Source organism: Medicago truncatula, chromosome 3 (genome assembly GCF_003473485.1).
Source record: "Medicago truncatula cultivar Jemalong A17 chromosome 3, MtrunA17r5.0-ANR, whole genome shotgun sequence".
Lineage (NCBI taxonomy): Eukaryota > Viridiplantae > Streptophyta > Magnoliopsida > Fabales > Fabaceae > Medicago > Medicago truncatula.
This window is the reverse complement of record NC_053044.1, coordinates 42,452,293-42,467,836: the sequence shown is the minus strand read 5'-3', so window position 1 is coordinate 42,467,836 and position 15,544 is coordinate 42,452,293. Positions and strand designations below refer to the sequence as shown.

At 35.0% G+C, this 15,544-nt stretch overlaps 3 protein-coding genes across 4 annotated transcripts; 1 reads left to right on the top strand and 2 right to left on the bottom strand.

Moving 5' to 3' along the window:
• Positions 1–2,699: 2,699 nt before the first annotated feature.
• On the top strand, positions 2,700–3,599 carry LOC11416110 (photosystem II core complex proteins psbY, chloroplastic). The gene has a single exon (XM_003601816.3). The coding sequence runs from the start codon at positions 2,881–2,883 to the stop codon at positions 3,472–3,474; it is 594 nt and encodes a 197-aa protein (XP_003601864.2). The 5' UTR covers positions 2,700–2,880; the 3' UTR covers positions 3,475–3,599.
• Positions 3,600–4,138: 539 nt separating this feature from the next.
• LOC11422175 (E3 ubiquitin-protein ligase RBBP6) lies at positions 4,139–9,825 on the bottom strand. Of its 2 annotated transcripts, XR_003010565.2 has the most exons (7): positions 9,648–9,825; positions 9,464–9,531; positions 7,330–9,370; positions 6,034–7,203; positions 5,437–5,491; positions 4,814–5,107; positions 4,139–4,523 (listed from the first exon to the last, which is right to left on the bottom strand). XR_003010565.2 is itself a non-coding variant. In XM_003601815.4 (6 exons), exons 1-6 carry the CDS (start codon positions 9,754–9,756, stop codon positions 4,400–4,402), a joined length of 3,567 nt encoding a protein of 1,188 aa, XP_003601863.2. In that variant the 5' UTR covers positions 9,757–9,825; the 3' UTR covers positions 4,139–4,399. The 2 variants fall into 2 exon arrangements, 1 of the variants encoding a protein (XP_003601863.2); XM_003601815.4 differs by lacking the exon at positions 4,814–5,107.
• Positions 9,826–12,254: 2,429 nt separating this feature from the next.
• On the bottom strand, positions 12,255–14,934 carry LOC11415003 (very-long-chain 3-oxoacyl-CoA reductase 1). Its single transcript, XM_003601814.4, has 3 exons — positions 14,114–14,934; positions 13,904–13,973; positions 12,255–12,744 (listed from the first exon to the last, which is right to left on the bottom strand). Exons 1-3 carry the CDS (start codon positions 14,749–14,751, stop codon positions 12,490–12,492), a joined length of 963 nt encoding a protein of 320 aa, XP_003601862.1. The 5' UTR covers positions 14,752–14,934; the 3' UTR covers positions 12,255–12,489.
• Positions 14,935–15,544: the final 610 nt, after the last annotated feature.

Here is a 15,544-nt window from a genome sequence, read left to right as displayed (position 1 = left end):
AGGTTGTTGGCATTATTTTTAATTTCTCCTTTCGGTCATCACTTCGAGGGGGTGGGTAATATAATAGTAGAAGTATCATGTTTTCTTGATTCCAATCTCCACGTGATTCGTACTATTACTTTAAATATGATTTTTTTGTCATGATGCTTGATGCACATCATTACCAAACAAAACTTACAAAGTGTGATATATATAAATATAAATATAAATATAAAGAGAAATGATATTTGAACATTCAGACAACTTTTACAATAACTTTTTCTCTCATACTCACATTACTTTTTACTTTATCTCTCTATTGCTATGGTTTCCGTGTCAATACCACTTTTTTCTTTGTAAAATATGATTGTCAAAATAAGTTGTCATCAAATTGGTTGTTCAAATAACAGTCATCAAATATAAATAAAGGTGCATGAATAGTTAAAAGAAGTAAACCGGGGAGACCTTAGTTTGGTGTGCTAATGTTCATGATCTGCTCATAATAGGAAACAATTATGTTGACATTGAAAAATTCAAAAGTAAGATGAAGGTTGATTTGGAGATGACAAATTTGAGTGAATTATGACACTTCCTTGGTCTTGAGTTTGTTGAAATAAGGAAGGGAATCATGCTTGATCAAAATAAGTATGTAATATATGTACTGAAAAGGTTTTAGTATGTAATAAGGATGATTAAAGGGCGGAGTAGACATCAATACTAATTGGTTCTCTAAGATATGTGTTGGCATGATATATTTTTCAGTGTAGAAATGGTGAGCAGACTTGTGCAACAACCTAAGCATTGTCACATGATGGCAGACAAGATAATCTTATAGTACTTGCAATGACCAATTGATTATGGTATATTCTTAGAGCCATAGAGATGGTGGGTTAGTTGGTTTTCAGACTCATTAGTGTGGTCACAATGTAGAAAGGATGAGCACCATGAGATGTGTATTTAAGCTATTTGAAACACCAATTTCTTTGGACTCAGCTATGCAAACACTTGTGGAATTCTCATTGTGTGAAGCGTAATTTATATTTTCTTCTCATGCACTGTACCAGTGAGTTTGATTGCAGTCTTTGTTGTGTGAGATTGGAGTTGGAAATGAAGAAGCAATGAAGCTCAAGATTGACAACAAATCAACCATCAACTTAGCTAAAAAATTATATCTCTTGGGAGGAGGAAGCATATAGAGACCAAATTACATTTCATTCGTCATCAAGTAAGAAAACAAAGAATCAACTTAGCATACTGCAGAACTGAGATGCAAATTGCAGACATCGTGATCGTTACAAAACCCTTGAAGATTGAGAAATGTAACGAAACAAGGAAGATGTTGAGTATGTCGTTCTTAGAGTCATTGTTTAAAGGAGAGTATAAATTGATAAAGGAGAAATTACTATTAATAAGTGGTAGAGTTTAATTTGGACCACCAAATACATTGGTCCAACTTACACCACTTTAATCTAAATCATTGATATATTTTAAATTTATTTTAACAGACCGGATCTCATGATGAAAAAATTACTACAAGGGTTATTTTAGTGGTGTAAGTTATTGGGAAAAACTTTTGTCCCACATCGGATAGATAAGACTCTTGATAGGAGTTTATATAGAGGAGACAATCCTCAACTTATGAACCAGTTTTTAAGGATGAGTTAGGCCTCCAATTTTATTATAAGTTGAGGCAATCTATTTAGTGGTGCAAACTAAATGCCACCTTAATAAGTATGGCACTCATAACATTTTACGATTGTTTCATATGAGATTTAAACTTTGTACCTTCCGTTTAATGTCAATCTATTTAGTGGTGCAAACTAAATGCCACCTTAATAAGTATGGCACTCATAACATTTTACGATTGTTTCATATGAGATTTAAACTTTGTACCTTCCGTTTAATGTCAAACTCTTACTATTAGGCTATAACACATTATGGAGAATGAAGACAAGCTAGTTTAGTTTTGATGTCCACGTAGCATTTCTTCCAATAAATAGTATGAGTTTTTGTTTTTATTCATTGTTCTAGGAAAAATAGATCTACGAACTTATATATATTTTGTCAAAAGATAAATAAAGTTTAACTACAAATTGATCAGGTTTTATTTGACTTCAATCTCTTTTGATGAAAAACATTACCATGTGTACCCAACACTTATGCTTGAATTTTGAAATTGATAGAAGTAATCAAAATATTGTTTGAAAATGATTTCTAAAAGTTGCTTTGTAGATGAAGAGTAATTTAGGTGTTTCGTATGGTTTTGTGGAAATAGACGGAGATTTTTCAAACATTGAGCTACTTGAGTAGTTGAGTTGAGTTTGTCAATGATTTGAGCCTTGTTTCATAGTTGCAACTGCAAGGAGAGAATTGCTTTTCTAGGAAGTTATCTTTGAATGGGTTAAAATTCAAAAAAGAAAAAGTAATTCGAGAGCTACCTACCGAACCTTTTTGGGGGGTCTGGAAACATTGGGGGGCCATAAAAGCAATTTTTCTGTAAGGTAAGCAATGACCAGGCTAGGCCCAACTTCATTCATGGACTCTAGCACTAGGCACTAAGAACCCAACATGTTGCATTTTTCAATCAGGAAAAAAACATGTAGCTGATCCTCAAGTTTTCACAGCAGACAAAATAAGACAATAATAATGTATTATTGAATTTTAGTTTTTTGTATATAAATGAAGTGATAAGAAACCAAAGAATAGGAGGTGGAAATCTCACCCCATGAGTCTATTTAGATAAGAAAAGAATCTAGAAATCAAAATATTATTGGTCCTCATTTCTCCTACGTGGCTTTCCCATCTATATTCTAAACTATAGTCTTCATTCTTCAATAGCAAAGACCAAATTCACTCTTACTCTTGAGAATTATCAGTGCCAATATCTCAACATATTCATCAATGGCAGCAACCATGGCAATGATGATCAACACAAAGTGCCTAAACACAGGCCTACCAAAGTTGCAAAACCTTAGCACCACTACTAAGCTAACATCAACATGCAAAACCACCACCATGCAGAACCTACCAAAGGGTCTTGTCTCAACCAAGAACACCAACTTTGTGTCACCTTCACTTGCGATTGCAGGAGCAATATTTTCATCCCTTGCAACCTCCGATGCGGCTTTCGCAGCTCAACAAATAGCAGAAATAGCAGAAGGTGATAACAGAGGAACACTTCTGCTGTTTGTTGTTGCACCAGCTATAGGTTGGGTTTTGTTCAACATATTGCAACCAGCTTTGAACCAAATCAACCGTATGCGTAACGCAAAGGGTGTGATTGTTGGGCTTGGACTTGGACTTGGTGGACTTGCAGCTTCAGGTATGGTGTCAGAAGCATCTGCTAGTGAGATTGGTTTGATTGCTGATGCTGCTGCTGGAAGTGACAACAGGGGAACACTTCTGTTGTTTGTTGTTGCACCAGCTATCCTTTGGGTGCTGTACAATATTTTGCAGCCTGCTCTCAACCAGATCAACAGGATGAGATCAGATTAACCTAGGGGAGATTTTTGTGCAATGTTTTGTTGTAACACTTGTTTGTAACTTGTATCTAATGCTCTCTCTATCATGTGTTATATATCAAACATGGTTTTCTACTTAGCATCCATTCTATTTTCTTATTTTTGTTGCTCATTTTTTGTTGCTTTACTTTTGTTGCTCATTTTTTGTTTATACAATTTTAAACATGCAATCTCTAGCAAAAGCACCTTCAACAAATTTGCTGAATAGACACATAACAGTTATCATAGCATGTTTAGATTCATTGTTGGAATAAAAGTGAATTTTGAATCACAAGATTAATTTTTGACAAATGTTTGAGTGTTTGTGCTTTCCATTGAGAAAACAATTGTATTCTAATTAACTTTCTCGATGAGAAATAATACAACTCTCAAATTGATTCATTCACAAGTCACAACTCATTTGAAAATATATCCAAACAAAAATTACTTTTCATTTTACACACATTTAACTAAAATCCCTTTTTTAAAACGATTAATTCAGACTAAATTTTCATCAATGTTAATCAAATACACATTGACTTCTGTGCAATCAAGTTACATTGTATTCCTTGAGCACTTCTCAGGACATTTATGTTCATTTTCGTTTGTTTTTTATACTATATCATCTGAAACGTGAATACTTGAGTGTCTGCATGATGTTCAGTTCAAATCATTGCAAACATAATTGATTTGTAAGCAGTGGTTTCTTGACTTCAAAATTTCTACAAAAAACTTGACTGATGTACTCTTTATATCTCTATGGTAATAAATAATATACCACGATGGTATAATTAATAAACTTGACTCATGACATAAATCACCGCAAGAACTGTAAACAAGCTTAAAAGAAAATCAGCACTGTTTGGGATGAAGGTAAAAAGAAGCAAAAATATCACAACGCTGAAACTTGTGATTATAGATCAGAGGCCCTCGCTCTCTGGAACTTCGGTATCATCCAATTGAGAGGCTGTCATTCTGGCTTGCTTATACCTTGTTGACCTTCTAACAACATCATCAATTGACATTTTTGTTGTGCCTGACAAACTGGACAAAGAATGATTCAAAATTCAGCTATTGCAAATTCAAAAATGTAGTGCATAGCACATGAATAATGAAAAGCAGAACAAAAAGACGCCCACAAAAACATCCATTATCTACAATGATGTATAGTTCTTAAGAAATAAGCAACAACAAGCATGTCCCAGGCAGACAAAAACATAAATCTTTCATCCTACAGATGCAAGTAGCAGTAGAACTAGAGGTTATAGCTACAAATAATTGGTGATAGCAGTCCGAAGCTATAACTATGAGCACAATGTGACTAGTTTACATACCGTTAGTCTGTAATTAACAAATTATGTTATGTTGGTCACTTTTTCTTCTTCAGGCAGAACACCCAATCTAAGAGATTAGGTACAGAACCTTAACACTTCAATGGAGTTTTGGGTTGTTTCCCTATTCGGGCACACCTTCATTATGCCTATTTTTCAGTGCTCGGTGCTTAGTATAAGAGTCCCAACTCGCCACCACTTATTGCATAATAAATTTATGCAATAAAGTGACAGAAAATAATCCTTAAAGATCCCCTTCTACTTATCAGCTCTTATTGCTTTAGGCGTCTATAAATGCTGAGAACGAACAGAAATTGAACCAACAACCATAATAACGGTAAGTGTAGCTATGTTAATAAGTAAAAAGTAATAATTTAACAGGTCAGGTATAAGTTCATGACTTCAGATTTGAGTCAGTCCCTGTATAATCAATTTTAAATAAGTGTCCCAAATTTTGTTCATATGCAAATGCTCATATATGTAATGAATTTTAGAAGGATGAAAAATGAAACTGAGTATGGAAGCAGAAAGACACACATTAGAAGCAATTTCTTGCTTTAAAACATGCAGATATACAATGTGCTCACTCTGCAAAGTCATAGCAGAAACACAAGTTATTAACTTACCCTGCTTTGAAGGGACTTCTTTCATCATTTTCCAATCTTTCCCCATCATAAGAACCTGATCCAGTTTGATACAAAAAGAGAGGGAAAAAAAATTAGTTCCAAAGTGTGACATCACCATTTTTATGAAGAAGCAAGATATTGTGAAATAAGATATACAATGACAAAAATCTTAATGCAAGCTAGTCATCAACAACAACAAGAACAAATCTTAAAGACTACCAAAAGTTTTCTGAGTAAGTCCAGTAGATAAGAAAATAGTGGCCCAAGTAGTTAACAGAAAAATTACCAAGTATGCAGAGTGCCTGCCTTTAATTTCAATATTTTAAACCTTAGTAAGTGATTTATGTACTTGCTTGCAGCTCTTCAAACACAAGGTATTAGGATTTAGGACTAACAGCGCATTACAAAATTACCAAAGATGAGATCTCAATGAATGGAGTGAAAAGGAAAAACTAACTCAAACATGTATTGTTCAAAAAAAAAAAAAAATCACAACACAGTCAGAAACTCTCCATCCACCCAAAGAATATTTGCATCCACTATATCAACAGATACATTAATGAAGGTAAACTCACAATCAAAGTAGATTTCATTTACCATTTTGTCGTGAATCGACACCTGGACTGTCATACCCATCTAAATAGTTTGCGTGTGAATTGTCAGATGGAGTTCTAGTGCTGGCATCAGAATTATCAACCTTCTCTTGACCTTCATCATCAGAGGAACTGCTACTATCATCCTTGAAAATTGTTGCTCCCTCTAACAAGCTCTTCTTCTGCTGTGATTTACTCACAACTTCCATGACATTATTTCCAGAAGCTTTTCTTGCTTTATTTTGAACCATTTTGTTGTAACCTTCAAGCTTTGCATTTGAAATAGGAATGTGTTTCCTTTGTTTTTCCAAATCCATGCTTTTCCCAGAAGCATTGTCACGAGATTTTCGATTTTCAACAACTGAGGACATGGCGCTGTTAGACGGACTAGAAAAATTTGTAACTTGTCGAGTCTTGTGTGCATTTGGTGCCTTATCAATCCTGTGTACATCACGCTCTTTCTTACTATCAAAAGCATGACCATTTGTTAGCATATCTGATGTGCTCTTTGAGGTAGAAGATTGTTTGTTGTTTGGTTTCTTTTTCAGCCTCTTACTTACAAGTTCATCCACATTTTCATCATTAGATTTTGTTTTAGTTTGCTCCAAGGAATCAGCATTATCCGCACTAAAATCACCTCCCTTATCAGTCACAGAAAGAACAGGTATTTCCTCCTGCAGCAATACCATCCCTTCCTCTTCAGTTTGATTTAGAAGACTTCCCTGTGTCGCAGCATTTTCCAGAGGATCACAAATGGTTTCTTTAAGAGACTTCGCAACAACAGCTTCACTATGAGAAGCATCCACAAGACCAGTATCTACTCTAAGTGTATGTCCTCCACCTTTATTCTTACCTTTTTTTACCCCCTTTTGTTCTTTTGCCGGTTTTACAGGTTCCTTCATTCTATTCACGTCATCATTTTGTGGTGATACTTCTCCTTCCCTAGCTCCCTCGATTTGACCAACTTCACTTTCATGACAATGACTACCGAGAACATTCTCGTTATCCTCCAGCAGATCCTTGGGCTCATTCACATCAGAAGGTTGTACTTCCATTTCAATATCACCTTGTTCATTATTATTTCCTGTTTCTTTTGTTGTAGACTGTATGCTTTCTTTGTATGCAACTGCTCCGATCTCCATTTTGTCAAGATTCGTTTTGTTAATGATGATATCTGCCCACAAAAAAAAAATTGTGATAGATCTAAAAGTACACTACTCTAAAATTTATGAAATTAATTTTAACACAATAAAAATAGGAAGGTATTTTCTATTTTCACCCATTTACTGAGTAGTATCACCTTCTGATTCTTTCCTTTCCTCGTGAGCTCCATCAGCCATTTGTGCTTCATCCTTTTGAGATGTTGTATCTCCTTTCAAAGTTTCTTTAGAATCAGTTGGAGATCTCTTCCTTTTCTTAGGCTTCTTCTTTAAAGGAGATTTGAGTTCTGAGGCCTCCTTCATTGTCACAGCATTAACGTCATTTACAGTGTTATTGTCGTTGCTTTCATTGTTCTCCTTTAAAACTTTAGTTACTTCTTTATCTGCATTCTCTGCAGAGACGGCTAGGACAACAATCCTCTTCTGAACTGGTACAGCAACAGAGGCGTCATTTGTGTCATCTTGGACTGTGTCTTCTTTTTTCCTCACACTCTTATGCTTCTTCTTTGCACTTTGTACGGATTTAGAAGTTCCTTTCTCGCATACCATAGAGTCACCCTTAATGCCTTTATCGGATCCATCTACCTCAGATTGAGTATGTGAATTTGGAACCATCTCCAAATTTGTGACAGCTTTTTCAGTGTACTCTGGAACACATGCGTGATCAAAAAGGATTTCTTCTTTTTCATCTGTTGTATTCTTTGATTGAGACACCTGAAAATTGTTGAAACTGGATGCCCTTTCAGATGGACAGCCGAGAGGATTATCAACAGAAACAATGTTGTCTTTTGAGATATCACCTCCCACAGTGTCTTCTTTCTTCTTTTTACTCTTACTCTTCTTTTTCTTTGCACTTGGTGTGGGATTAGAAGTTCCTTCCTCACATACAATAGAGTCATCCTTAGTGCCTTTATTGGATCCATCATCTACCTCACATTCAATATGTGAATTTTGAACCATCTCCAAATTTCTTACAGCTTCTTTTTCAGTGTTATGTGAAACAAGTGGGAGGTCAAAAGGGACTTCTTTGTCATCCTGTTTGTTCCTTGATTGAGGTACCGGAAAATTGTTGAAACTGGATGCCTTTTCAGATGGACAGTCGACAGGATTATCAACAGCAGCAACGTTATCTTTTGAGTTATCACCTCCCACAGTGTCTTTCTTATTCTTTTTACTCTTGCTTTTTCTCTTTGCACTTGGCACAGATATTAAAGGTACTTCTTCACACACATTATGATCATCCTTATTTCTTTCACTGGATCCATCTACTTCACATTCAATATGTAAAGTTTGAACCACCTCCAAATTTTTCACTGCTTCTTTTTCAGTGTGCTCTGAAACACATGGGTGATCAGAAGGGATTCCTTCTTTTGATCTATCCCCTACCACAGTGGCTTCTTTTTTCTTTGTACTCTTCTTTCTTCTCTTTGCACTTGGCACAGATATTGAAGGTGGTTCTTCACACACATTACGGTCATCCTTATTTCCTCCACCGGGTCCATCTACTTCACATTCAATATTTAAACTTGGAACCATCTCCAAGTTTTTCACACGCAGACGATCAGAAGGGGTTTCTTTTTTTGAGTTATCACCTCCAGCAGTGTCTTCTCTTTTCCTCTTACTCTGCCGTTTTCTCTTCCCACTCTGTACAGACATTAAAGATTCTTCCACACCCACGTTGCCATCATCCTTATTTCCTTTATCAAGCCCATCTACTTCACATTCCATAGGTAAACTTGGAACTTCATTATTCAAATGTCTACGGTCATCTGTCTTGGAATTTGAACCAAGCAATGGAATTGCCGTATCATCATCACCCAATAATTTGACACCGTTCTCCAAATTCGCGACACCATCTTTAGCAGTATGTTCAGAAACACAAGGGCTAACAACACGAACACCTTCCCTCTTATCTTTCTTATTCTCCAACAATTGGAACTGGGAATTACAAGGTAAAATAATCCCATTATTATCACCACCAGAACCAACTAAAGCATTATTCACAATGCCAATAGATTCCACCTGACGAAGCGAACCATGAGGTAACAATTTTTCATTCGGTCTAGAATCTTCCAATGCAGAAACATCAACACTAAGAAACCAGCTTTTGTTGACACCAATAAAAGCACTTCGCACAACCATTGAATCAGATAAGTGATAAAAGTGACCATTACGCTTAACCTAACAGAAACAAAAACGAATAAAAACAACATAATCAATAAGACATTACAACAATCATTATTTGACCAACAGCGGAAGCAGTAGTGTGAATACCTTAATGCCATGAATCTGTATTTGTCCGATTTTGGGAAAGCATGAAGCATGTTCAGACACGATTAACTCTACATAAAAAAGGCATGAATGTTATCGCAAGTTCAACAAAAAAAAAAAAAACACATCAATGTAAACTGACACAGAGAGAGAGAGAGAGAGAGAGAGAGAGAGAGAGAGAGATTACTTTTGAGGTCGGAGACGGTATCGTGATCAGAGACGGTGAGAGCCAAGTGAGTATCGAGGTTTGTATCGATGAAGACGACGGTGCCGGAGTCAGAAATCGGCGTCGCCATATCGCACACTGCTTACGCTAAACCCTAATTTACAATCTGTCTGATCGGTAAACTATGCATTTTCGTGTTCATATATATACTCAAGGGTTTATGGTTTGGTGCGCCCCGTTATCTTATGACTTCGTTACATTTTGATCCTGCCATTTTGACCAGCTCACGAAAATGATCCTATCTTTTTTAAATCGAACAAAATCGTCCTTAATCCGTATGTTTTTTCAGTTTTAGTCCAACCACCTATGCTCAACCATAAAATAAACAAAGAATAAAACATGTGGGTACAAGGAATTTATTTTATTCAGCACACTAACCTAATTTCCGAGACATGTTACATACCTGAAACATGTCTTAGAAATTAGGGTTTTTCTTGGTTTGTGTGCTAACAAATTAGATTCCTTGTACCCACATTATTTGTTCCTTGTTTATTTCATGGTTGAGCATATGTGGTTGGACTAAAACTATCATTTATGTGCTTTATGGAGTTGAAAATAGGGAGATGTGACTAAAACTGCAAAAAACATACAGTTTAAGAACAATTTTGTTCGATTTAAAAGAGGTATGAGCAATTTTGTGAGTTGGTCAAAATGCAAGGACCAAAAATGTAATTAAGCCTTATCTTATTATGCCCTGTCCTTCTCTTGCATCTCAATTGTAAGAGTTTTTTTTATTGTAAAAAACTAATTAAGAGTTTATTAGATTAGTTTTTTTTTTAAAAGAATTTTATTAGATTACTCCCTCCGGTCTCAAATGTAAGCAACTTTTCACTTTTTAAGTTCATTCAATATAGACCACATACATCATTTATTGAATGAACCTCAAAAGTGAAAAGTTGCTTACATTTGAGACCGGAGGGAGTAGTTGGTAACTTAGTAAGGAATATCTCTAGACACGTAGATAAAACTCGATTAATACAAAAAAAAAAAAAATTAAATAATACTATTGTAGATATTTTTTGCGGTGTCCATCGGACTTCGGTCCAATTGTCCTCCTTAACTCCAACAAGTGTGAGTAATAGGTATTGCGGTCACATATGATCCATCTTTAATACTAGCATATATCAACTAACAAACGCGTATGACGATGGTTGTCATAGGAAGAGAATATGTTGTCATCAACCACCATATCATCCAAGAATGCTTTATACAAATTCGAGATAAGAGATTCTTTCCATGAAGTTCTTCGTCATAGTTTTTGTCAAAATCATGCTAACATATGGTTTCAAAAAGTTCCATAATCCAAGTATGTAAACCCTTTCCATTTTTCGTCAATGACACCTCTTTGAAAATGTAGTGCAAAGATCGTGATCTATCTAATCATAAGGTGTCTTTTTAAATTTTTGGGAGCCCAAAGTTAAAGTTTCACAACCTTCAAACCACAAAAAAAATATATATGACAAATTGTCATTTTGTTCTGCCATAAAAATAGCATCAATCGGAAATTATCTCACAAAATGCACCAAAGAAAATTATCTCTCGAACCAATCGATTTGCAACACCCAAACATGTTTATTTAGGGGGTAAAACCAGAATTTCATAGGACATGTGAGCAAGGAAGAAGGCCAAAAGAGCCATTTTCAAATTATAGTTGCCAGTTTTTTTTTTTTTGGTTACAAATTATAGTTGCCAGTTAGTAGTTAGATTCCAAAAAAAAACCTTTTTCTTTTAATAACTGATGTTTTTTAAGGGACGGAATGATAATAGTTAATTTGTTAGATTAACATTTTGTCTAAGTTTAAACTTCTAACTTCTAACTCATTTTTCCTTAACTCAAATCAATTGAACTATCAAATTTCATGGTAGTTACTCATGCAAGTTGAAAATTGTACAATAATTTGCTCCATTGATCCGCCACAATTTCTAAATGACTCCCAATCACGTCTAACCAACTCACAATACTCCATTGCTCCATCGAGGAACGTAACATCACCACAAATGTTGCACACCAAATTTGTGTATCTCATGTCTGGGAAATACTACTTGCTTGGACACAAGTGTTTGGTCACAAACTTTAGACACACATACATAATTGAGAAAAAGATAGAGAGAAAATAATTAAATAATACTTATTTTTCAAATAATTAAATAAAATGTATTTTGTGTGTGAGTGCCTAAATGATGTGTCTAAAAAGTTGTGTCCAAGCTAGACTTTCAGTGTATCTCCTCATATCTACTTTAAAGTCATCGCCTCCAAATGGAAACACATGATGATACTATTTTTACCATACAATTTAGGTCCTTGTGATGTGCCAGTGTTATGAGATCTATAGATTTTTACCTTACAATTTAGTCCTTGTGAAAAAGTTGCATGTTCATTTAATATACCACATCATTGCTTCTACAAAGGGATCTCCTTGACATATCATTCTGATAGACGAGTTACAATTTGAATAATGTATTTACCAATTTTCATTGACTGATTTTCTCAATTTTGAGACTCAATTTGTCTATTTGCTCTTAATAGCGTGGGATGGGAGAAACGTAAGATTAAAATAACAGAAAAAAGTAGGTTAAAAGATGTAACAATGCATCATCATCAGTAGAACATCAAAGGACAGAAACACAATTGGAATGTGGGAAGAAAAAGAATAGGCCACACAATTGATAATCATCAAGACCATACAGTAAGAGTAAAACTAAAAACACAACAACTTGGAATCTTAATCTACTAGCAGCAGTCTGCAGTAAACAGCAACAACATCTATGCCTACACAATACAAACAGACAAGCATGGTTTTATTTATTCCTGCTTCTTCGAATCTTTGAGCTGCCCCCTCTTTCTAATACCCATACAAAACCCAAGGCGCCAAGTATCAACTATAGACTCTGGCAGCGAACGTGCCACGGCCCATAGAAGGGTATGTGGCCAGTATGGTGTGCAACGAGGTTCATATCCTATCCATTTCACACCTGCTTTTGCATAGCCGTCTGTTGATGGAACAAAGAATGAAGATCTCCTGATTGATGCCATCTTTGTTGCCACATATAATGGAACCTGAAATCAAGAAAAAATATCCATCAGAAACATGACAAGAATTATATTAAACTCAGCATGTGTAGTGTCTTCCATAAACAGATTAGTTAGGTGAACTGTTTTCCAGCTGGTAGACGAAGAAAAAACTTGGACGGTGTGTGGGAAAGGGAGATGGGAAAAGCAACCTAGACTTGATGTGTACTGTGCATTAACCTAAATTTCACAATCGTTGACACGCTTTTATAATTACAAATCTAGTCAATGATTTAAGCTACAATACCTTAAACAATGAAATCAGATGTAACTAAATAATTAAACAAAATTAGGATGCAATACCAACAACTGAGTATAAAAGTAAAACTTCAGAAAGAGAAAATCATGAAAAAGGTGCTGATATAATGGATAAAGTAAAAAATTATATAAAACAACGGGAGACCAACACACAGACTAAAATTTTTATCATGAAAAAAGATCAATATCAAAAAGAATTATAACATATCAGGTCTTCAACTTCCAAAAACTTCATAGCCATATAGTTGCAACAACTTGGAGGAAGAAAAAAAAGTAAAAGGGCTTCTTTTCTGTTTAATTTTTGTTCACGGTTTATGTATGTTAACAGTTGTAACAGTAAACATTTGTGCTTTACCAAATTAGTCATAAGTTGTGCATTTCTGCGTTACAGTAATAGTTAATAGTTGCAGCCTGCTAAAGTCTACTTCCATAATACTAATGATAAGATAACGCTACCAAAGCAAGCCTATTTTTAATTTTTTTTTTTTTTTATATATCATCATTACCACATATTCAATCGACTTCATTTGAAACTAGAGCTATTCAGCTGGATTTCCAATTTCCAGTCTATTATAAATGGTAGTAATAGCTTGAGTATAATTGTTGAAACTTTAATACATATGGATATATATTTTAATTTTTAGAATGATGTATTCTTTTACCACCAAAAAATGTTTTACTAAGCATGCTTTAAATAACTGTGACAGTAAGAGTAGTGCCATAATCCTTGATATTGCAGAGAATCATGTCAAATGCATTGGATATTAGGGTCGCAACCTCAATCACGTTGCGATCACAACATAAAAAATGGTTATTATGAAGTTTGACCCTTTACTAAGCTAGAAATAGAAGTATGTAAATTGAGTGACTCAAAGCAGCAGCACAATACCTGACACTGCACATCAATCCCACTCTTCTTGTATTCAACATAAAGACATCTAGAAAATTGATCAATGTACCTGAAACAACAAAACAAACACAAAAACCCTCATTAACACCATAACATCCATATTTCAAAGCCTCAAAAAAGAACAAATCTAAAAACACAGAACTAAAACAAAACAACAATTAACAAAAAAAGAAGAAAAAAAAAGCTCACGCTTTTGTAGCAGCATAAACAGCATAAAGAGGATCAGAAGGAATAACAATAGCAGCACCAGAACCAATATTAACAATAGCACCCTTTTTCCTCTTCAACATCCCAGGCAAAACAGCTTGAGTAACCTTAGTAGTTCCAACAACATTAACCTTAATCAAATTCTTCAAAAGCTCTTGATCAACTTCATGGAAAAATCTCGCATAAGGATACGAAATCCCCACGTTGTTAATCAAAACCCCAACATCCAACCCATCAATCGTTTCAACAATCCTCTTAACACCGTCGTCGAGATCACCGGTGAAATCAACGACAACGGTTTTAACCTCGGTTTTACCGAATTTGGCTTTGATGGAATCTGAAACGTCTTTGAGTTTTTCGGGGTTACGACCAACGAGGATTAGGTTCAAGCCTTTGCGAGCGAGTTCAAAGGCGAAGGATTTTCCAATGCCATCGGTGGGTCCAGTAACGAGGGCCCAAGATCCATAGTTTTTGAGGTTTTTGGGTTGTCTGAGAAAATTGACATAGAACCAGTTGAGAAGAAGAAGAGTGAATCTGAGAATGGTGAAGAGACCGAGGGAGAAGAGAATGAGGAACCAGAATGGTTGGGTTTTGAGTTTACTGATTATGCAACAATCCATGTTGATGTTAGGAGGAAAAAGAGAGAGGGGTTGATTTATTTATGAAAAAAATGAGAGTAGCAGCAATGGATTTATTGTAAAGATGAAGGGAGAGTAGTGTGGGAATGGTATCGTAGTACTGGTAAGGTAGATGAGCAGAAAAATCAACAGAAATTAAGTAAGGAGGTTGGACCGTTGGGACACTATGGCATTCAATACTCATGCATCACATTTCATCATTAATTATTTTATATTTTTTTTTTAAGGGAAATGCTAAATAAAGTGAATAAATTAACCACGATAAGGAATGGATTGCAAGTGAAATTTGTAAACCGTAACCTCAATACCTTCCACGGCAATACTCATTTTTTAAACTTTTATCTTTATCTCTTTAAATAAAAGAAATTGTAAGAATTATAAATGGAGAGGATTTTAATTCCCGATTTTGTGACATGTTAAGATTCTTAACAAAGATTTTGGTCTTAACATGTTTTCTTTTAAGAGGTCTATAATCCATACGGCAGTAGAGAAGACATATTAAGACCATAAAATTAACACGTCTCAGATCATATGGCTGTAGAGAAGCTAAGAATCTATTTTTTTCACTTTGAGGTGAAATTCTTTTCAAACCTCAAAGCAAACACATACATAGGCTCACAGCTTCATCAAGTGGTCCTATAAGAGTACTTAAATCTCAAAGTCAACCCATGAAAAGTTCAGCTATAGTAATCACTCACTACTATGAAAAGTTTAAGCGGGTTTCCCTTCTTACTTTGATGCCCAAATACAAGGTCCCATAGGCCTTAAAATTAAC

Coding starts and splice junctions, on each gene's coding strand:
- LOC11416110 (XM_003601816.3), top strand. CDS start 2,881: ATGGCAGCAACCATGGCAATGATGATCAACACAAAGTGCCTAAACACA.
- LOC11422175 (XM_003601815.4), bottom strand. CDS start 9,756: ATGGCGACGCCGATTTCTGACTCCGGCACCGTCGTCTTCATCGATACA. Junction 9,371..9,463: donor TACAGATTCATGGCATTAAG/GTATTCACACTA, acceptor TGTTTCTGTTAG/GTTAAGCGTAATGGTCACTT. Junction 4,524..5,436: donor AGAAGTCCCTTCAAAGCAGG/GTAAGTTAATAA, acceptor TTCTTTGTCCAG/TTTGTCAGGCACAACAAAAA.
- LOC11415003 (XM_003601814.4), bottom strand. CDS start 14,751: ATGGATTGTTGCATAATCAGTAAACTCAAAACCCAACCATTCTGGTTC. Junction 13,974..14,113: donor GTTTATGCTGCTACAAAAGC/GTGAGCTTTTTT, acceptor TTGTTGTTTCAG/GTACATTGATCAATTTTCTA. Junction 12,745..13,903: donor GGATTGATGTGCAGTGTCAG/GTATTGTGCTGC, acceptor TCTTGATTTCAG/GTTCCATTATATGTGGCAAC.